The 24,365-nt window shown below is 37.4% G+C and overlaps 1 protein-coding gene across 2 annotated transcripts in view; it reads right to left on the bottom strand.

The window, feature by feature from the left end:
- Positions 1-22,454, bottom strand: part of Rexo5 (RNA exonuclease 5) — a 45,086-nt gene extending 22,632 nt beyond the window's left edge. Inside the window, exons 1-5 of one of the 2 annotated variants that reach the window (XM_081750692.1) lie at positions 22,258-22,454; positions 15,698-15,840; positions 12,281-12,412; positions 8,776-8,943; positions 1,246-1,394 (exon numbers count right to left, since the gene is read on the bottom strand). In XM_081750692.1, the coding sequence (XP_081606818.1) occupies positions 1,246-1,394; positions 8,776-8,943; positions 12,281-12,412; positions 15,698-15,820 (572 nt within the window). In that variant the 5' untranslated portion in view covers positions 15,821-15,840; positions 22,258-22,454. Of the gene's footprint in view, positions 1-1,245; positions 1,395-8,775; positions 8,944-12,280; positions 12,413-15,697; positions 15,841-16,855; positions 16,994-22,257 lie in introns of those variants that run through there. The other variant, XM_081750693.1, reaches the window with a different exon arrangement.
- Between the last annotated feature and the right edge of the window lie 1,911 nt (positions 22,455-24,365).

Raw genomic sequence — 24,365 nt, 5'->3', positions numbered from 1 at the left:
TTTCAAGCGCTCCTGTTCTTAAAAGGGAAGAGCAACACATAATGCAGTTCTTGAAGGACCGTAAGCAACTTTGTCTATGTCCTGTACATTTGTTAGTGAATATACTAGATCCAAGTTACAGAGGCAAGAACTTGACTACCGAAGAACAATCAGACGCTCTAGAATATCTGTTAGATTTCAAGGCTTTATTCAGAGTTGATGAGACAGAAGTTCTGGCTCAATTTGCACAATACAGAATGAGAGAAAATGTCTGATCCAAAGAATAGCTGTGGTCTACTGCGTCAAAGGTATCTCCTCTAACTTAGTGGAATGGACTATGCCCTTCTTGTGAGCTCGCACAAGTCCTTGGCCTTCCTGCCAAATCTGCCTCTTTTGAAAGAATCTTTAGCACATATGGGAACATCCATACGAGGAAACGCAGCCGTTTAACAAATGATTGTGCTGCTAAACTGACTTTTCTAAAGCATAACCTGAAGTACACATCACTGTTTAAAAAGAGATCTGTTGGGGATGAAAAGCCATCTTCCTTTTCTAAGAGGAGTTGATCGAGTGCGAGTCGTAATCAAAATGAGGTACAGCAGGAACAAGTGGATATTCAGTGAAGAAAAGGAAGAAGCAGATTCAAGGACGAACGTACTTAATGTGTAAAGAAGAATCAGACACTTCTACATCTACAGAATCCGATGATGGTGACACTGATGTCGATGTGCTATATGCAGAGGCTGATGAATGTTATCTCTGAGAACAGTGACAGTGCTCATTCTGATGTTTCTGATGCAGAAACATATGAAGGTCAGTTAAACATGGGAACTGTCGAGCCTGTCATATACTCATATAACAAAAGTCTTATATGTCTTACATCATACTTCTTCCTTGGTATTTAGCCTACTTTAATAGAGGCCGCTTTAGATCACTGTATTCATTGTAATAGCTGCGATTTTTATTTCCACAATGCCAGTGTCATATCTGTATTAAACAATCATAAAAAAAAAAAAAAAAAAAAAAAAAAAAAAAAAAAAAAAAATCTGAAATTTCAATGAAATATTTCAATTTTAAAAATTTCATGAAATTATCCATCATTAGTTCTGATACCGAAGCTTGAAAAAATAGTTTCAAAGAAACAAGGAATTTACACTTTCGTTTGATGCAAGTCAATCTACGGATATACAAAACTTTCAAAGATAAATCAGTATTAAGCAAAAATAAAAGAAAATCTTAATACCTGGGAATACTGTGCAAGCTTACCTGTTAGGCAAGTGTGGAGAAAAATTTCCAACCACAGAATACATCAAAAGATACTGAAGATCACTAAGAAACAACGGAATCCTTTCTTCCTCAGGAAGTGTAAGTGACGCGCTTTCACCAACTTCCTTCAAACGAAGCCGCGGGATAACCTGTAAAAGGATATACAGTCACTCATATTAATGTAGCTCCACAGTGATATTTTTCCAATTAAATCAATCAGAGCTAACGTCAAATATATAATGAACTGAATACTTCCTTTTATCTTTTTAGTTTAACATACCACTATTATGCACCAAGGCTAAGGAAGACGATAATAAGATGGGTGATAACAGTGGAATGACGAAAGGGGAGGAAATGGAAGAACTTCGAGATAATCACGCATATAATGCACAAAGCTCACTTTACGAGAGCTGGAATCGAACCAGTGACCACACGCGCCAGAGATTAGGGCTCTATCATGAGCCACCGGGACCCCTTAATATTTTCCTCAATGAAACACGTTCTGCATGTATTACTTTTATTACTATTATTATTAAACTTTCGTGAAGTTTTTCACTATCGAGTAAATCTCTTGCAAGTCAACTGTAATGCCATCTTTGTAGCCTCTCAAAAGATACAAAATGTTACAAATATTTACCTTATTGTTTTCATACGTTTATGAGTTGAGTTGATTTTGAGTTTAACGTCCCTTTCAGCAGCGAGGCGATATGAGACGGGACTTACTGATTAACGTGGAATCCTCTCCCACGCCAAAAACGCATACGCTAACCGCTTAGCCACAAAGGAGCTCTTTCATGTTTATTGTACTGAACTGGTTGCTCTCATATTTCTGTTTAAGGATTTGTTTTGCTCTCGAGGGTCGTGATGTGTCAGTGGTTCATCGGTGGCGTACACAATGGAAGGCAGAGGGTTTCCATGGCCCATGCACCCAGACTATACACTGGGAGTACCAAGTTACAAAGATGATCTGAGTCAACCTAACTGACAGCGTATGGATCGCCAGTGCAAATACCATGGTTCATACTGAAATTCTGATATTAATTTCCCTGACTTTCTGTAACTAAGTAAGTAAATTTACTTGATCCGCGATACCGCAAATACTATCATTTATGGTTAAGGTTAGAGATTTTTTTTTAAATCGGCCTCCACCTCCTTTCACTTAATTAAAAAAAAAAAGAATAAACTTACTTTCTTACTGTAAATACTTAATACATTCATAAACATAAAGAACTAAACATGTAAAATAATTTGGTTTATCTTTTTGATTCTATAACCAATAAACCTAACGTCTTTTCTTATTCGGTAACATGAAAATATTTTATTTAATTTTTTGTTCTTTCTTTCAACCCTTGAATTTCTAACACGCCTTTTGGCGTGCCTCGAGCTTATTTATTTCTACAGACAATCATCTACGTTCTGAATCTGCATTGATTCTCCGAGGTTTCTTCATATCTCCTGTGAGCAGCTGTAATGCTTCTTAACATAGCTCGAGTAACAGGAACTTCGTGATATCTGATTCCATTTTCCATGACTCTTTTGTGAAATACAGGAATTTCCCTGACTCGAGGCATATTTTGAAACATTTTCCTGACTTTCCATAACTAATTTTAATTTCCTTGACTTTCATGGTCAATGTGACCCTGGTCATATTCATTCTGGTCTCCTATGTGAGCTCACTAACACTAAACAATTGATTGTAGGAAATAAGTCTTATGTTTCCGCACCTCCCTCGCACAGTTACCTTTGACGCCTGTTCATTGTTGAGAACGTCTCTGGTAGTGTTGGAAGTGAAGGCAAATGGTATTCAGTGATGAGAGTTTTTTCTGACAAAGACATAGTGACGGTCGTCTTCATATCCGTAGACATAGAAGTGAGCTGGAAAGTACAGCCCATACAAGTAATATATGTGACATTCTGATATTTGGGCAGTAAGCTACACATCCCACTCGCCTCTGGTTTTTACTCAGGCCAATATGTTTAGTGCATTGAACATGTGTGACGCGTCAATCCTATCTGGAGACTTTACAACAGCCCATTTTTCAGTAAGATAACGCAGATCTACTGATCTAAGCTCTATCGACTACATAAGAAGCAAGGAGGCGTAGGATACCATATTGAGACATTCAGTACTTTACGACCAGTTACCTGGTCCGAACAGGTGTTTGTATGGCTGTTCAATGTATTTACTCATGCCAATGAAGAGCTGCAGTGACTCAGTGGTAAGACAGTCACTTCTGATGCGTGGGGTCTCTTGTTCGATTCCAGCTTTCGCCAAATGGGCTTTGTGGCGACCAAATATTATGTGTGCGGTTTTTTTTTTTCAGGTTCGCCCCTAAATACGCATTTTAATCAATGTAACATGGTTCAGCTTCAAGGTACATGATAACTATATCCAAAAATTCACTGCAAACGCATTATCTCGTGATGAGACCACAAACGAATTTTTCATTTTTATGTAATAGATTACACTTGAACACCTGCAACAAATTTCATCGAGCGAAAAAAAAAAAAAAAAAAAAGTTATGCATAATTTGATTCCCTCCCAAACACCCCTCCAAAAAGAAGAAGAAGAAGCTGGGAAAATTCCAAGAACTCTGATTGGCGATAAAGTTCGTTAAATATTGGCAGTAAAATTTATTCTAAAGGTAAAGGGTAATAACATCTGTGGTCTATATACAGCTATATACAGTGTTCATGTTGTTTAGTTACTAAGTACTTGACACAGAATAAATATTTGTGTATTTTATATTAGCAATCACAACCTTATTTACATTTAATACGGCTGTTGTTTTAATAGACAGCAAAACACGTTCAACATTATATATATATATAGGGAGGACAATTTATCTGGAACATCCGTGATAACGGAGAAAAGCGAAACTTTGGATGACGCAACTATAAGGAGTGGGCCATCCTCTAACGTATTAAACAACACCACTCGGTGAACAGTGTTGCCCTCCCAGTATAAAGTTATATTTTTTCAAATGGCATTACGTCAGATTATTACATATTTCAAACCAGCTTGTTAAACGAAAACTTAAAATATCACATTTATTATTCAGTGTTGCAAAATAAGAATGTTATATCAGAAACATCCGAAGTTTGGAAGTCTCTATCACACATGCAGCACAACGGAGATGAACAAGACAATGCACATCGTAAGTATCTTAGCGTTGGATACTATGGTCACGGTATGACTTGTTTTGAATGTATAGTAATGAAGTTACAAGGGCTTGATTTCTTTTGTATAATGAAAAGTGTGCGTGCCATCAAAAGCTGACAAAGTGAATAATTTAACATCATGGGTTAAACAAAGAGTGCGATGTTGGTCTGATTCTCGTTGCGAAGCCCTTCCTAACCACAGTAAAAAGTCCTTCAAAGCTCGACGACCAGTAAATTCCACTTTTAACATTAAGAATGTCGAGAACAAATTAGTAGATGGTGATGTCCGCAACGCAGTACGGCTTCTCATCTCAGAAGATACTATAGCTTCTCCGAATGGATCTGTATTAGAAGCATTAAAAGAGAAACATCCGGCTCACAGCCACCATTTTAAACCTCCCGATCTCATTGAGCCCAGTATTGTAGTGCCTAGAGTATCAGCTGACGAGTTTACGAAGGCACTTAAATCATTTGCTTCCGGGTCATCAGGAGGTATGGACAGTCTCCGTCCTTCAATATTAAAGGACCTCCTACTCTCCCAAGACTGCAAAACTAAAGACCACCTGATTAACGCCATCTGCGATTTTCTCCACCTGATTATTTCCGGTGATGTGCCCACGGAAATTAGACCTATTTTCTTTGGAGCATCACTAATAGCTTTGAGGAAGAAAAGTGGCGGCATTCGTCCTATCGCAATAGGCAATGTGTGGAGGAGATTATCAGCCAAAATCATTTGCCATAGAATTAGAGAACCTCTAACACATTTTCTATCCCCACACCAACTGGGAGTTTGCGTCTCACATGGAGCAGAAGCAGCAGTCCACGCTGCTCGTATGTACTACTCTTTTCCACACCAGCAGAAGAAAGTTTTTCTGAAAATAGACTTCAGAAACGCATTTAACGAGTTGAATCGGGACTCTATGCTCATACAGGTAAAAAAAACAGTTTTCCATCAATTTATCGATACGTACATCAGTGCTACTCGCAACCGAGCAACTTATACTTAGGAGATGAAATAATCCTCTCTCAGCGTGGCGTACAACAAGGCGACCCTCTTGGCCCTGGTTTGTTCGCACTAACTTTACAATCCATCGTTAATAGTATAAATACAGAACTGAACATATGGTATTTGGATGACGGGACTATAGCTGGAGACAAGGATACAGTACTAGAGACATTAGAAATGATCCGTAGACGGGCTAAGGAGATCGGATTGCAAATGAATTTCTCCAAATGTGAGGTCAGCTTTCTCGGAGTTTCCAATGAGCAGTCTAATAACCTCTTCAAGCTGTTTGACGAAGCCGCGCCTGGGATTCAAAGAATTTCGACAGATGACGCCAGCTTATTAGGAGCAGCATTATCTAATGAGGCAAGACGAACAATATTAAAAGACAAAATTTCTAAATTAGAATTCTTCTTTACACGTCTTTCCTTGATTTCAGCTCACTCTGCCTTTTACCTACTACGTGCCTCATTGTCCATGCCAAGGCTGCTATACTTTCTTCGCTGTGCTCCTTCTTGGCAGGATGCTGATCTACTGGAATGCTATGACAACACCTTGAAAACCGGTCTAGAATCTATCCTGAATTGTTCACTCAACAATAACTCTTGGTTGCAGGCGTCCCTTCCTGTTAACCACGGAGGTCTCGACATTCGTCGCGCTATGGATCTGGCTATTGCATCCTTTCTGTCTTCATTCTATAGCGCTAAGCCATTGATCGAGACCATTCTCCAACAAGATATTAGCCTAGTATCGGATTCGGATGTCAACGATAGCATTGCTAAGTGGTCATCTATAGTGAGATCAGATCCCCCTGACCTTGATAAGAGAGGACTACAATCCTCTTGGGACGATCCTCTTATAAATCACCACTTTTCAGCTCTACTTCAGTCATCCGATAATCCAGAAGATAAGGCCAGACTCCTAGCTACATCATCTCCAGAAGCAGGTGCTTGGCTCCATGCTATTCCGTCACCTTCTTTAGGATTACATCTTCCCAATGACAGTTTTAGAATTGCCAGTGCACTGCGTTTGGGAGCAGATGTTTGCGAGCAACACAGATGTCCTGCTTGTAGAAGTGTCGTAGACAAGAAGGGCCTTCATGGACTCTCCTGTGCCAATAGTGCGGGCAGACATTCACGCCACTCCAGCGTCAACGACATAATCATGAGGGCACTAATTTCAGCAGGCGTTCCTTCTATATGTGAACCGTTGGGATGCAGTCGTGCAGACGGCAAGAGGCCAGATGGTATGACCCTAGTACCGTGGAAGAAAGGAAAAGCACTTCTATGGGATTTTACTTGTTCCGACACCTTCGCCCCTTCAAATCTGCATTCTTCCTCAGCACAAGCTGACAACGTGGCTGCTCGCCGGGAAACAGAAAAGCGCACGAAGTATAGCAATTTACTCGACAAATATCATTTTGTCGCTATAGCTGTCGAATCGGGTGGTTCATGGGGTCCTGAAGGCCTTAACTTTATAAAAGAAGTTGGTCAGGGCATTTATTTATCGTCAGGAGACGCTAGAGCAACCTCTTTTCTACTGCAACGCATCAGTATGGCAGTACAAAGAGGGAACGTTGCATCAGTTTTGGGAACGCTACCCTCTGGTAAGGAACTGGAGGAGATCTTTTGTCTGTAATCTCGGCGAAGGTTTGAGGATGCTGTTGCGAGGCTTATCACAATAACGTGTATTAGTGGATAATTATATTTTGATATTCTGTAAAATGTAAATTGTGCACTGTTCAAGGAATGTAATCTTCTGTATTAGATGATCTTTAAATGCTTCATTGCATTCGGTATTGTACTTATGTACATACTAGGTATTCCACTCGGATAAATTTCGTTGATTTCCTTGACTATTGACACTGTTTCAATTAGTTTTATATTGTTTCAAGTAATTCAGTAACTGTTTCAAGTTGACGTAATGAGTTTTTTTCTTGTTTATATGTGTATAATAAAAGATATTAAATCTTGCTTAATTAAAAACAAGGGCTTGATAATTTGAATTCTTTCAAAAGGCTTTATTTCGAAAAAATGCTTAGGTAGTATCACATCTAATTATGATACTTGTGTGGTTTGCAATTGGCAAACAAATCATTTTGCCATTCACAGCACTTCGATATCTCAAATCGTTCCGGAGATATGATAAACATTGATGAAGTTCGCAACACTGCTGAAAATGGCGTATTTCTGGACAATATTTAAACTGATTGTTGTTTTCCTACTCTTTTATAGCACTGCAGAAATAAGTTTTAGTAGGGGTAATTACAACAAGTCCTTGCAATTATATGATTTATGCAATGCTGCAAACTTCAGCAATATTTAGTATATCTTCGGAACAGTTTGAGATACCGAAGCGTTGTAAACGAAAAAATAATTTACACATCCACTGCAAACCACACAACTAGATATGATACTTATCCAAGAATTTTTTCGAAATAAAGCCTTTTGAAAAAAATTCAAATTTTTAAGCCCTTGTAACTTCATTGCTATTCATTCAAAACAAGTCTCACCATGACCATAGTATCCAATGCTAAGATACTTACGATGTGTATTGTCTTGTCCATCTCCCTTGTGCTGTATGTGTAATAGAGGGTTCCAAACTTTGGATGTTTCTGATATTATAGCATCCTTAGTTTGCAACACTGAATAATAAATGTAATATTTTAAGTTTTCATTTAACAAGCTGATTTGAAATATGTAATAATCTGACGTAGTGCCATTTGAAAAAAAATATAACTTTATACTGGGATGGCAACACTGTTCACCGAGTGATGGTGTTTAATACGTTAGATGATGCCCCCTCCTTATAGTTGCGTCATGCAAAGTTTCGCTTTCCTCCCTCTTCTGGTTTCTCCGTTAACACGAATATTCCAGATAAACTGTCCACCCTGTATATATATACAAATAATGGCAGGCCGGTAGCGTCGTAGCGAACGTAGCGGAGCGGCGACTATTAAGTATTAGGCATTAGCGTCACTGACAGACTAAGACGAGACATTTCCCTTTTACAATATATTAAGGATTTAACTTTTAAAACCCAGCTAAATCTCATTAGTTCAGCACTATACAAATATATTATTTACATCTCTCTCCTCTTCTTTCTTTTTCTTTTTATTACAAAATTACGCACAGAAGAAAATAAACATTTTTTGCTCAACAAAAGAACCACACTCACTTTTAAATAACATGAACAGAACGATAACAAGAAGTTTATAATAAACATTCTTTGGTTGAAGTAAGTAAGTATATTAAAAAAAAAAAAAAATACAGCATTATCCATTCTTAGCGTTTGTCAAATTACGTTGTGGGGATCCATGGAAGCTCCCTTGTTAATAAGATTTTAATTACGACTCAGATAATTACCTTCAGTGCTCTCTTCCGCTTGGCAAGTTCTCTTTTCAGATTCTGGTATTCTTCTCCAACAAGTAATGGTTTCTTACTATCGTCAGTTCCTTCCGTTGCTGTCGCTTCCTCTTGATTAAGTGTTGTATCTTGGGATTCAATGTTACCTTCCTCATTGCATTCGGTTTCCTACAATAGAAAATGCTATTACAATACTACACTTCATATGTATAATAAACATGAGGTTATGTGAAAAGATTGTGAGATGAAATATCTAGTAGAGACGGGAAAAAGAATGAACAAATATGATGTGATGTGATCTGAAGCTCGAGGACAAGGGACATGAAACTGATTGAGAAGGAATAAATGGTCTTGCGAAGGAAAACAGGACGTTAATAAGAAAACAGGCAGAGAGCAATAATGTTAACGACCTGAAATAGTGGTTTGCTAATCAATTCTTTATTTTTCATTGTGCTATCTTGGAAAACGTAACACCTTTGGTAGGAATCAAATCTTTGGTAGTATGATCACTATGTCGATACCGAGATCATCTCCAACATGGCCGCCAAAAATGTATCATGCTTCAAATAGACTTGCATCGTTCGGAGTATGAAACTGACATAGTACTCTATGGACGTTTTAAAGGCCGCTTGGTTCAGATGTCAACAAGGCCGCTGTCAGAAAGGGCGGGGAATGTTAATTTGAACCCCTGTAAAATGTGAAAAGCAATATCTTCTAATGAACACTTTATTTGTATCACTGTTACCATAACTTGTGATCAGACTTTGAAAGTATTGTGTTGTGCCATGACGTATGAAATACTAGGAAGAACTGAAGTGAGAATTGATGAGCACATTGTGGCTGACTACATTGCATGTGGAAGAGTCGAATGCAGTAGCAAACAGCACAGGATTTCTACGAGTATTACGGTGAAGAATATTGCATGCAAGGAAAAAGATACACAACTGCACCGATATTGCACAGCAATTCGATGTATGCTACTAATATTAGTGTAAGCAACGTACGAATAGGACAATGGGTGTGTCTGATTACTGTGTTAATATGTCGTTAGTTTTTAGGTGAATGCAGACGAAACGTTCAAGATGCAGCGCCACCCACAATGTCTACAACCTTCTCATATGACAATTCTGCACTTGAAGAGACGTCTGCGACATGGTCCGAAGAGGGGCCCCGGTTATACCCCTCTTCAACAAATGCAGCAGAGTGTGCAACAGCAGTAGTAAATGTAAACCCTCATGTAAGTACTAGAAACCTGGCTCAAGACACTAACTGTAGTGCATATTCTACACCAGTACAAGTTACATGCATATTTACATCAGGAACTATCAGTAAATGATTTGTGTGTAAATGATGCAATTTTGTGTATGGTTGGAAGGTATGGAAAACTTCGTATCCATCATACTGTTTAGCTACATTTACGAATACAGGACACGTAAACCGAAATAATATCTACCTTGGCAGAGACTACTTCCGCATCAGTATCGGTGGTCCCTCAATGGAAGATGTGGCATTCTGGATGACCATGTTATTGAGCCACACCTCTTCGATAGAAATCTTTCTGGTAATACATATGCTGCATTTGTCAGTGATGTTACCAAGTTATTACAAGACATTCGTTTCGATGAACGTATGCATATGTGGTATCAACATGACGGTGCTCCTGCACATAACTCACCTCAAGTTAAACCCCTGTTGGACTGACGTATGTCTGATACATGGATTGGGCGTAAAGGTTCTATCCACTGGCCTTCATAACCATCTGACCTAACTATACTTGATTTTTTTTCCTGAAGTTTCGTGGACTGTGTAATGTCCGCAGTACCGACAACCATTGATGATATGAAGGCGAGCGTGCATCCCTACGCCACTGATACGGAGGTGTGTGTAACAGAGTGGAAGACCTATGGAGCAATATTTGTGACATGGTGAGTGATGTACCTACTTTGTTTTACATTTTGGATAAGTGTTTTATCTTTCGTCATCAATATACCATTTGTCTAAGACTGCAAGATTTGTTTCATTGATCTATATCCCACCGTGTTCCAGTTTATCTGAAACAGGACCAATTTTTAGCGGCCATTTTGGAAACAGTTCCCCATATCGACACTTGTTTCATTTCTAAAGTTTTCGTTTCCCAAGATGTATCAAACGAAATATTACTCGACCCATGTTGCTACTTGAAATGTGTAATAAACTTATTTGTACATTATTTTTGGTGTGCCCAGTTCAGACAATTTAATCATTTTATTTTAAAGGCTGCTACTTCTTCACACATAGTGTAACTAATGGTTGTATGTTCTCACAACAGATATATCAGCAGCGAAGCAGACGATAGCAGTCGACCGCCTTGGCCATCGCCTGCAGCCAATCACAGTCCTACCTGTATTTACGTCACTCTGGTGGGTGGGACTCACGTTGAGCAGCAGGGAAAGGAAGCTGCATGACATGACCGGCATTGGGCGCCGAGACTCCGATTCGAGACAAGCACTTTACATTCGCTGCTCAAAACAATTCATAGAAAAGCAAGCAAATATGTGAATCCAGGGTATATTTCATTTATCTTGTGCATCTACACATTTCAGTAATTTCAATGTAATCTCATTATTGTAAAGTTATGCTAGTATAATAGTATTCGAAATCAAGCATTTATTCTACTCGCAATCTGGGTGTCAGATTGATTGGGTATTGCTACCTCGTGTTATTTCATAGTTTACGCACGGTGCAGAATATATTAATATAAACGAATAATTGTTTTATGTTCTCTTTCAGTTCAAATGATGCTGAAATTTTATTATGTTCATAAGTTTAAGGTTGTTTGAATTTTTGCCTACGTGTGGTTAGCGGTGAAAGAAGCTATTACTCTAGCGATAACTTGTTTTGTCGTTAATGCTCGGGCGAAATATTCGATCAATGACTTCCTAATGTAATGCTTACTCTACTTGGATCTCCATCCTATAGAGTAAACATCACAAATGTTCAAGTTGGCCACCGGCCCTCCTCAGGGAGAGCTCTGAAAGTCACCACTACTTGACATGCCTTATACCATTTGCCTATTCCAGTATTTGATCCTTGATTCATCTCCCAGTGTGTTCCTATTAAGGACCATTCAAGTTTATCTGAATTAAGATCCGTTTCTGGCAGTCATTTTGGAAACGGTTCCCCATATTGACATTTGTTTCCTACCAAAGAATTTCGTTCTTTAAGATGTATCGAACGAGGTACCACAGATTTTATCGGCCTCTATGCGCTCTTCAATTTTGGTCCTTATTACTTTGTTCCTCTGATTCATACTTGAAGGAATTTGATTCACCCCGTATATATCAAGCGCATAGGGGTAACTGTCCCTCTTCTCTCTAAAAGCAAGCCATATCATGTTAAGTACTTACTATTTCCATGTTAAATAGTTATTTTGTTAAAAACGAACGTGAGTTACGCGTTGAAGATCCCTGCCCTAATGCAACATAGTAAATATAACAAGTAGATATTAAATTCTTTATGTACGTACAACAGATTCTGTATTTCCTTTATGTTTCTTCCTTTGCGGTTCATCTATTGGTTCCACAGTCGTCGTTTGATAATCCGAGTCACTGCTACACAGGGGACTCGTCGGTGGATGGGCTCTTGCATTGGCTTTCATCTGAAAAAGGCAAAGCTATTTAAAGAAACAACCATAACCAATAAAGTTATTTCACAAATTTATTAGAAGTGAACAAGAAAATGATATGTAACTAGTTGTGCTATAAAAGGAAAACCGAACTAAAGATGCTTATGTTCGCATCTTTCTAATTTGCTTTACATCTGACTATGAGCAAAACGAAAGTTCGGATTCAAGTCACTTTCTATCCTTTAATGATTTGAACCTCAAGAAAAAGGAAGATTTGTAGGCTTCAAAGAATGCACTTTTTTTAAGTTATCGTACAACAGGTACACTCATGTCCAAAAGTATTGTCGCATATCTATAACTGCATTCTTGTAAGAATATAATTTGATAATGATTTTGCAGGGTACCTTTAATATTGATACTGTGTGTATAATCGGGAAATGTATATTTGTGGTAAATTTCATAGGAAAAGAATTAGAAATACGAAAATTAGAAAGAATATAACAAAATGCTGCTAAATGGACAAGAAAGTTTTATTGTTCTTATTTACTTCTCTTTTGACATGAAATTTTCCACATGCATGTCTTTGCTGATTATACACATACTAACATTGTTAAAAAAAAAAAAAAAAAAATGGTCGAATTCGTTATCAAATTATATTCCTACAACAACATATTTATAGACATACGACAATAATTTTGGACATGAGTATGCATACAAATACATTTTAATTCTGTATGTCGAATAATTAAGACTCGTTCAACAATATTAGAGTCATTTTCTAACGTTAAAACAAAATCACAACACTATTGTACAATCATGTTCAAAACAATAGAAACAAGTAGCTCTCTGGGAAGATTTATATACTTCTCCGCAGACAATATAAGCACACCAACGTGTGTATTTTCCGTCCCTCGTGAGTTTTCCTTGCAAACCTATTCACCACAACATCCTGCTACTTACAAATACATTTAAAGAGAGAGAGAAAGATGGAGAGGATCAACCTACCTTTGAACATGACTGTACAATCGGTACAAAGGTCTGAGATTTTTTTCTTTTATGACAAGCATTTTTTGAATAAATATAGGTAAGGTTTCACGGAAGTCAGTTCATTCCGTACCATCACCTTTAACAATTGACTTCTTTCCTACACTAAGTTCAAATAGAATTCAGAACAGTTTTTTTAAAGTAAAAAGAAATTTTTTAAGGCAAAGAAAGCACAAATTAACACAGTAAATTTTATTAGTTTGTTAGAGAAATCTGCTTTCGATTCTAACTGTGCATATTATAAAACATTATATAGATGGTACATGTCTAGTTATCTAAACAACATTAAGTGAAAAAACAGTGTTGCATAACGTCAAAGCAGATTTGTAAGTTTGCATTGTAATAATCCATCATTCCGTCCACAAGGTTGAAGCATGCTTGAAATGGAGTTTAGCTTCCCTTTTCGACTCCGAGGCTACATGATACATGGGCCAACAATTTAAGGTGGAATCCGAACTAACGTAATACGTTACAATTCCAAGTACGTCTTATTGGAAATCAAAGCTAGGATCCCGTGCATCACAAGAGACAGAACGCACGCTAGCTAATACACTAGCGGGCAGTTCTGAAGTATGCTTGCAGACATTATGTTTGCATTGTGGGATGCCCATATAGGAAACGCTCACACAGGTTGTGAAATGGGTTTTGCTCGAATCTTATTTCAACAAAACACTGCTACTACGAAAACAACAGACTTGTGAATCAAGTAAGGACCCTTTCTTTTAATGTCAAGAGTAATTTCCTGTACGTAAAACTTCAAATAACTATTATGATTGTATTGCGAGCGGTGATAATAATTAGAAAAAAATGTAAGCAAAAGGTTAATAGTCACTGCAAGAAACAAAGCACATCACTAGGAAGTACTTTCGAAGAACATTGTCTTCATCTTCAGCCTAGGCACACTTCGAAAAGGATTTAAACCATAGAAAAGAAAATATGGATAGGTAAAAAAATAATTTATAAAAATATGCGAAGCAAAAATCATTTTGTCACTAGAAATAGACATATATTAATCTTCTCACTAGAAATAGACATATAGATAGTTTTCATAGTTTCTATTTCCAAATTCATAAATTTATAGTTTCTATTTCCAAATTCTTATTGAACAGCAACTACTTCTTGAGTGTTTAAATGTTTCAAGTATATTAGAAAACTGATAGTTTACCGAGTGATTCAAAGTTAAAGATCATTGAGTGAAGTGAGATTCAGTCAGGGCGACATTTTAGTTTAGATGCCAGATAGCGAGCAAACTGTTTGATCTGGCTACTGGATTCAAACTTGAAATTTCGTGCTTTGAAATCAGTTCAAGATTGTCAACTGAATGCTTGTTATTTGTGATCTTACATATCAAGGATTTTACATTCAATATAAAATCGGAAAGAAGAAAATCTCAATTAGAAAATTATCAACTCATCCCATACTTTTAATGTAAAAAATGGACAAAGAATTTCATCCGTCATGTCTTTTATGTAACAGCAATATTTCTTTAGATAAGCCGAGGAAGGCGTGAGGAGTATCTAGAAACTGTACGCAGATATAGGGTGTCCCACTTAAAACCGGTGCGCCTCAATTCCATTCTGGCGTTCATAAATAATTGAGTGTTGGCATCACTGCTTGTCAGGCTGATATAATTAGCTACAATGAAATATCGCATTACTTCTAGGGAGACGTAATTGTTGAGTTGGGTTCGACAGTTTAACAGTAATCGTCGTGGAAGTGTTGTGGAGAAATCGAGCAATTAGCAATTGAACAATGAACTGACATTGTGGAAAAACAGACTCCATTGGAGAGACTAAAGAAATGTTTACGGCGAAATACCTTGGTATCAAGCCTCCAACAACCAGTAGAATTCAAGATTTATGCAAGAAATGGAGGGATACAGGATCTATTGGAATGTAATGAAGAATAAGCGTCCGGCATAAATCGGACGCATTTGTTATAAATCGAAAGTTTTAAATAAGCAGTTTTCGTAAGACATAATAATATAGTGACGCATGCTTTGTAAGTCTGTAACTTTGCAATATTTATATATGAAGTAATGTAAAATGTCTTCTGCGTGAAAGGTAGGTAGATAGTGTAGACAGTGAGTCGTATTGATTTTATGTGGGACACCCTATATTATGTCTTTTGGATTGTTTTAACGTATAATAAGCTTTCACTACCAGTTCAGGAAAGGTAAGGAATTGGACGCAATAACAGTTACGAAGCAGTCTTCACGGGCGAGTGAAATTTACAAGCTACATTAAAGTTGAGGGGAAAAATCACACTTCTTACCTCTCTGTCTTTATCATTCAGTTTTGCAATTTCTAAAAACGCTGCTATCTTTTTCTTTTTCTTTTCAATGCGTTGTAGCTGTTTTGCAGATAAGGGTTTTGACTTTTTCATTTCTTGACCCATCAATAATTTTTACACAGCACCTGAAATTAACAAAAGCATAATTGTAATTATGGAATAGAAACATCTTAATATCAATGACGACTTTTAATTTAAATTTCAGTTTTGTTTCATAGAATGAATGATGTGATAAAAATGCAGCACTAATATTAATGGGTTTTCATCAGAGCCAGATGATTAATAAAAGTGAACTATTATGAAAGGATTGAGGGACGATTCAAGTAGCGCCACAAGAAAAACAATCACCGAGATTGATGTCACAGCTATGCGGGAGCCACTATCTCCCACCTTGGTGATGCTCAGTAAACCGATGTGACATTACCCGCTCATCAAACATGTCATACAGGTAAACAAGAACAACATTTGCAGTGTGTGGGCGGGCAGAATCCTTTGTATGGACCGACGAGATATTTCTAACTCAGCAGCCGTTCTCTTTGTTGATTTGCTAGGACTTTGTGTCAAAACAACGCGAACTGCTTCAATGTTTTCATTCAGGGGGTGCGAACACTTGTTTCACGCCGTCGATTCTTCACCACAGAGCCAGTTGTTTCAAATTGACGATATAATCACTGAATAATCTGTTTACATGGAGCCCATTTTGTACGAAAGTGTGGACGAGAAACGTCTTTGTGTCGCTACAAAACTCCTCGTTTCTGTAAAAAACAGTACAACTTTCACCTTCTGTTGAACACTCAATCTGCTCTTATGCGCTATCTTGAAAACTTCTGTTTGGCGCCAAGTAAATATTCCATACTAACTTCTCGTGACATCTACCGGATTTTCCATAAACCAAAATATACGAATACGAGTTTACAACATTCCATCTGTAATAGTACTGTGTAATGAACAAAACAAATAGTATGACATTTCGTGCGTTATTCTGTATCTGACAACTTTGGATCAGAAAAGGTTGTAGGCAAATTAAGTCTACTTACACATGATCTTTGGAAAAGGTTATACTTTGTTAGAAAAAAAATTATCTTTTCCAAACAATAATAAAATGTATTTCGTGTATAACACATTTCAATAAGTGCTTACCAGTTTAGCAGAACCAAGCTTGTTTTCCTCTATATTACAATTCTAGTCAAGAATCTTAAGTGATGACTGGCATAAAAACTGTTATGTACAAATGACCGTGGTGTACTATGAACCCTAGCAAACTTATGGATATGCAAGAGTTGCCGGAAAACAATGTGTAAGATGTCTAGGCAACTGAATGCAATAAAGAAATCAGAAACAATTATTTTGTGCTTAATTTATTGTTACATTACTATTTATATGGTAACAATACATGAAAAAATGATGTTTTACGCACATTAATTTTCCGAAGCATGGTATTCGCTTATCAATAGGTTCGACATATCTTTTCCTTCATAAAGAGAAACCTAGATAAGTATTTGACATGTTTGTCATACACCTAGACTCGTATATTTGATACAGACAGCCCAATGGCACAAGAGTATTACAATAGTTAAGTTACTGTGATTACATTATTCATGTATGGTTAAGTAAGAATTTACTTCTCGTACAGACTAAAATACTAATATAAGTTAAAAATACAGCATCCTGTTCTCTATCAATACCCTGCCTGTAAGTAAATCAGCAAGTAACGAATCTAGAAAGGGCACGTGGCGTCCCTCAAGATAAAATATAACTTTTGTGTGTTAGTCCAACAAAACGCGCCGACAAGACTGTTTTTCAGTACTGATTTATGGTCTGCAGAAGCAGCGGTTGCAAATAATATTCATGAAATATGAGGTGGAAAATCCCTTCAAGCTCTATTACGCTCATTCGCTAATATTGATTTAATATATAGGCTATTTCCCTGTTTTTTCAAACAAAATAAACAATGACTATTAATGTATATTTATATACGAAATTTCTATACTGATGTTATTGAACAAGAGATAAATAGAATATAAAGCACGTGGTGTAAGACATGAATGAGGACATTACGGAAAAGAAGAAAAAATGGAAATTACATATACTCATGTACAAGTTAAATAAAATTATTTAATTAAATAAACCATAAGTTTACGTTATTTAAAATGGAAGTCCATTCTTCGATCTTTTCGAGTTACAATTTTTTTTTATTACCTTCTGATCGAAATCTGGGATGCTAGTCACCAAGTCTCTTTAAATAGAAAGCATCATTACAGAATATATTTTTCGCCTTATTTACTTTAGAGTGCAGAAGGAGCTCTCTTTAGCCACAATCGGTATTCTGTTAGCAGTTTTCATATTGCTACAGGCGATAGAAATTCAATTTCCAGTGATTCTACTGTAAAGAAGCATGAATTCTTTTTCCTTCGAAACTAAAAAGAGATATTAAATGAAATTTTTAGTTTTAACATCTCACGGTTATGCCCTTTAATCTAAAGGAGAGAAGGGTAAATCCATGTCAAGGGGTCCAGGAAAGGAAATCGTAGCTTGACGGTTTTTAAAAAATCTGATTTTTGATGTGCAGTGCAGTTCTGGTGATAAATACCTATTTTAAGTCAATTCTAAAACTAGGCATATACTAAGAAGCACTATTAAAGAGTAGTTATAATTAAATTAAGTTACTATTTCAATCAAAGTTTTAAAGCATACTTTTGGAAGTTTTTTTTTTGGGGGGGGGAGGGGTTACTCAAAATAATCCAGTGGGGAATTTTAGGCTGGGAAATTTCCAACAACCCTGCTTTGTATTAACTTGACTATCTCCAACATTTACTCTTTTATAACCCAATACAGATTCTATGACAGTGAAATAACTAGAGCGAAAAAGTTTACATTACACCCTCCAGTTCCTCTTCATGCGCATTGAAAAATAGCACTGATTTACAAGTACGTTGTAACGGACCGTCTCTACCGACCCGTTTACAGAGTAATATGTCATGAATTAATTTCTTAATGTTCATTTTTATTTCAGCTTTTCAATGTTGGCTGATTTAATTTTATTTGTTATTTGCCGACATTATATCAACCTGTACGTGTCTGTCAATTATCATGTGTTTATGTACAATGAAATTCATATTCCATTTTGTTTATTAAGTATCTCGTGATATGCGATGGTATTCTTTATCTGCACGTAGAATGCTATAAATTGATTTTCTGGGAGATTTAAATAATCTTTGAAAATTTTTTGTAATTAAGTTTAAAAAGAAGAAAGTAAGTGTGTAATATATAGTGTATTGTTGTCAAAACAAAAGGTAACGACAGAATAATCTTGGAAAATAATTTTATGTAGTTTAGACACCAAAATACTAATTTTAGAAAATAAATTGCAATTATTTTTTGTCTGGTTTTTCTAGTTCGGTAAAAGGGATTTGTCGCAAGCAAGTTCAATAAGAAAATGATGCATATGTAAACCAACGTCCTCCGGAATCCTATAGTTATCATTAGCTGTATGAAACTACATTGGATGTACGTTTATTCAGACCTGACAATCTTAAGTTTTCTTTTATTGATATCTAGCTCAACTTAACCATGTACACAATATTCATCAAATTCGTTAGCTACACCCGATTAGGCACTTTCTTATGAGGGCACACCGTCTTGTTTCCGAACCTGTAATATAACGTATTTAGCAACAGTGTTGTGTTATCTCTGGGGACACAGTAGAGCGTTGGACTCACGTCCGTGTAATCCCGGGTTCAATTCCCGGCCAGTGCTTTCCAATTTTCGGCGTCCGCCCAACGTCGTGATGCAAACTGGGGAGTCATGTGAAAACAAGGCCTAGAAAGCTCCTGATGTACCTGTTAGGGACAACACGTGCTCGCCACTAGACTGGACGTAGTTTAGCCAGTCGCTAGCGGATGGCGCTGGAGCAGGCTTAGGCCCACAAAATGGGATGATACTCCAAGTAGTTTGGTTTGGTGCTAGATCGTCACTTCAAGCTAGTACTGCATCTAATTCGCGTCAGAATACTGTGAAGCACGAAGGCCCACATGGGGCTGCATCCGTACGAAGATCCGCTGTCAAAGGTTGGTATACGCATAAAGAAAGACATCAGTCGTTGGTTTGTTCGGCAATAAAGACAGAAAACAACATGCCCTGTGGGGCTCTAACCCGCCTTCACTCGTTGACGCACGCTCGGCAATACAATGTGAATTAAATATTCAACTTTGGCACGGAAAGGAATCAACCTAGTTATTAACTTATATGGGAGGATCTGTGTTCTAGAACCTTCCCGTTTGTTCCCATGCTTGAAAGTAGTGCTATCATTCGTGTTTACGAAAGAATACCGATTGGACCAGCAATGTAAAGTTGACCTAAGTGAAGAGAGAGGAATATCAGTTTTACCCAGAAACTAAGTTTTTCAGGATAGTTTTGAAACTGGGGGCCCAATAAAAAGTTAATCTAATCTAACCGAACCTGAACCAACAAAAAGTACAGAAAATATACCAAGAAAGAAATTTTAACTCAAAAAATTCTCCCCCCACCTAATTCCAAAAATGTCCGTTTTTCTTCTAAACGGTTCAACTAAAGGTTAAGTTCCAAAATTGGGTGTCCGTTTCCAGAAAAATTTTTAAAATTTACCAGGAAGATATGGATAATTTGATCGTTTGTGTGCTTGATAATATATAAGGATCTCGAAAAATATATTTATTTCTTATATATAAACGATTACAAACATGGACTATTCGGCGAGCGGAGGGAACTACTTGTCGCAAGGTAACAGAATAGTTGCATTGTGGGGAACTAACGAGCATTTATTATCAACATGGCGGCAAATATACCGAAACGATGCACAGGATGTGAACTGGCTGTTAGATCCTGAAGCAATACGTTCATAACGAGCAAAATCTTCTAAAACTATGTGAAGAGCATGAGTTAATGAACCTAAGAACAAATGGTGGGAAGTGTGGAAAGGAGGTGACAGCGAAGAAACGTGGAGAGTTATTGTTTGCAATACGAACCGAAGTACTAAGGTAAGTGTTTATTAATTAGAGACCACAGTAAGCAATATTACATATTTGGTGATCCGTTTAAACAGTAGGCTGGCTATTAAGAAACCAAAACTCTATTATCTCAATAAGCTCATTTTATGGTATTTCTTGTTTTCTTCCGAGATGATCTATATTTGTCATATTTGTGTTACTTTAGTGGTTTTACAGTGAGTTCTAATACGATAATTAAGCAGGAATTCCGCCAGAAGTTTGGTTTTGGATGTGTAAAGTCAAAATTGGGAGGGTGTAAATGCTTTGCACGGTTTGTATCGAAGTTTGACTGTAAAAAAATTAAAGGTGGGGTTTCTTTAAAGAACGTGGGAGGTCACTCCTCCACCCACAGGGGAGGGAGCTGGCGGTAATCTTCTAATAAGATATTAATATCGTCGTAAACTGTCATAAATAGGGTGAAACGGGAGCAGATAAAATTTTAGTACTTTTTCCCCAGATCTAGTACTTTTTTCCTGCATAAATTAGTACAAAATATTTTTTCTGTGTGGTCACACTGCACCTCTGCTGTATATGCAAACCAAACCTAACCTCTCCCCTACCTCTATGTAACAAAAGGAACCCTAAAGTCAGTTAAGAACGTTGGAATTGAATAATTACGAATTTTAATAGCTTTTAGGAAGATTTTGCTCGAAAAGTATCGGACGCCCAACTTCGGAATAAATGCCTCAACTAATATCACACTAAGTATTGCACGATCGCCCTTTCATAGTAAATATTGAGAAACTCTAAAGACTGTGAACTTGAATAGGGGTATTATTTAGATTCTCCCCAAAATCTCTTGCTGGTGATTCTTGGTCACTAGTGATTACAGTCTGTGATGAGTATAAATGCAGTGTGGATGTATAGCATAAAAACTACAGTACCGGTACATAAAACACGAATCAACTTGTGGTAGGTGGCCCCTAAACAGGCACGAATGCTATTAAACTGAGTAACGGGAAGAACGCAGCGGGGAAGCCCAATCGTCAGGCAAAGAGTGCCTCTGTAGGGAGCAGGTCCATCAGCGACGGTGTGAGTACGCAGAAACGAGGTCGTTTACGACTCACGCTATGTCGATGGATTTGCGCACGATGCTAAACACCACCCGTGAATAAAACAAATTCATTGTCACGTGCCCATATTAACATGTAAATCTATACAATATTATTTCACTTTCCTTCAACTTGGTATTGCACTCATGTACACTGCCGCACAGCACCACATCATAAATTCTATAATAGTTACATGGACACACATATACCTTGTATTTGCTGTACAATAAGCATATCTAAATTAACAGTTCACATAAGTGTGATAACGAGCCGCCAACGAACGTTTTAAAAAAATCTATATTGTGAAAAGTATGAAATGTCAACGGAATTCTATTAGTACTCCAGAATATTATTATTCCCTACAACTCTATTTCTTTAAACATTACATTTTCTATTAAGTGGAAGCTCAAATCAATAAAAACATAACTTACAGTGAATATTATATTTACATTAACACAGTACTTACATTGTGTATAAATAAGGAATCAGCCATCTCAGCATTTACAACCTATTAACTATCAGTCTATTAAAAGCCATTATTATTATATTCTTTGATATCAAAACAAATTATGAATAAAACTCTTTCATACAGCTCCACATTGACAATGATAATAATTTATTTTGTGAATGTGAATGAACACATGAACATCGTCGTTAAGATAGATCATACCTCTTCTTCTTCTTGTATGACTATTATCAGTCAAAAAGATAGGTGCACCAGCTTGCTAGTCATATGTGCTACTAATGCTAAATGGTCAAATGTGTACCTCAAATAGAGGATTTATGATTATTCTTCTTCTGCGGTTGCAACTTGCCTTAGCGAAGATCGCTCTCCCGGCAATTATATACAGTATGATGAAAAGAAAAAGATGAGGAATTGAGATGAATCTTTAGAGATGCTTATAAGATGCTAAATAACTTAGTTCTTTGTAAATAAAGATAATAGGCAGTAAGAACAGATGGGGATAAGGTGAAAATGAACAAATCTACATTAAAAGGGCCAGAACCGTGAAATTTATGAAGAATAGAGAGAAATGGCGGGCGATATTGTTGATAGAGAGGGCAAGAGAAAATGAGATGATCAATAGAGCCAGTATCGAGACCACAATTACAAAGTGGAGTATACATTTTCGGAGAAGATATAAGCGTTGGGGAGTATACAGAATGTGAAGTCTGTTACGGACCAGAAAATGGAGGTAGGAGGGAGAGAAAGGGTGTTGAATAAACCAAGATGGAGAGCGGAGAGAGCAAGGATGGTACCAGTACCAACGTGCCTTTGCACAGGAGGCATTATAAGCAGTCCAGCGTTGATAATGAAGTGTAATAAGTCGTGGAAAAAGGTCAATAGGCGAGACTGAAAGATCTATGGGAGTGCCATGCAGGGCTCCGAAACGGGCTGCGGCATCGGCAAGAGAATTCCCGAGGATGTTGACATGGCCTTTGGACCAAATTAAGCAAGTAGTATAGTTGAGGGAAGTCCGTCGGTATAAAAGAAAACGGATTTCATAAAGAATCCAGGAGGATTTTGAAGTCCAGGGGGAAGATTGTAAGGATTGGAGGAGAGATTTAGAATCAGTGGCGATACAGATAGATGTATACTGATGCTGAAGAGAATGAAGAAGAGTCGCAAACAAGGCATAAGCTTCAGTGAGAAAGGTAGAGACATAATGGGGCAGTTGGAAGCTGAAACATTGTTGAAGAGAGGAATCGTAGAAGGCTGATCCCAAATGCACGCCCTGGCCAGAACCATCGCAGTACAAATGAACAGTGTCCTGAGGGAGAGGAGGAATGGATGAGGAAAAGCAATGTTGGTAAGTTGCGGGAGGGAAAAGGTGGGTAGAAAGGTATTGGGAAAAAATTATAGAAAAAGATTGGGAAAGAACTGGATAGTCATGCAAGTAGCAAGGGAGAGTATACGTGCGCTGGATGTGTAATAGATGTGGTGCAAGATCTAGATAACTGGAGTATATGAAAGGGAGAGATGCGAGATATGGAGAACGTTTGCGGCCTGTATGAAGGTGTCGAAGCAGAGTGAGTTTAGGGAGGAGAGAGGATCGGGTAAATTGGAAACGTTGAAGACAGAATTTGTCTGAGAGGTGTTTCAAGTGAATTGCTAAACGTGGAACTCGGGTCTCAGAATAAAGCGCAGTGGCAGCAGTGGTGGAAGGGAGACTAAGAGTACGGCAGAGAGTAGTATATTGAAGGGATTGGAATTTTTGAAAGACTCGAGAAGGAGATGGAGATAGAAAGAAACCACCATACGTTAGAATAGGTAAGTAAACCTGTTTATATAACAGGAGGAGAACACGAAAATCTGTAAACCAAGTAGAAGTAGAAATAGAATGAATTAAACGTAAGAAGGATGATGTTTTTTGATGTAGAAGATGATAATGGGGGGTCCAACGTAAAGAAGAGTCTAAAACGATTCCAAGGTATTTAACTGAAGGACGGCGAGGAAGAGTGATACCGGTGAAAGTAAGAGAGAGTAGGGCGGGAGAGCATTTGCGAGTAAAGACTAGAAAGGAAGTTTTGTTCCAGTTTATTCTTAAGCCATGTGTAGAACATCAGGTGGAG

The sequence above is a fragment of the Thermobia domestica genome, chromosome 3 (assembly GCF_964235325.1).
Source record: "Thermobia domestica chromosome 3, izTheDome1.hap1.1, whole genome shotgun sequence".
Taxonomy (NCBI): Eukaryota; Metazoa; Arthropoda; class Insecta; order Zygentoma; family Lepismatidae; genus Thermobia; species Thermobia domestica.
This window is presented reverse-complemented; position numbering and strand designations above follow the sequence as displayed.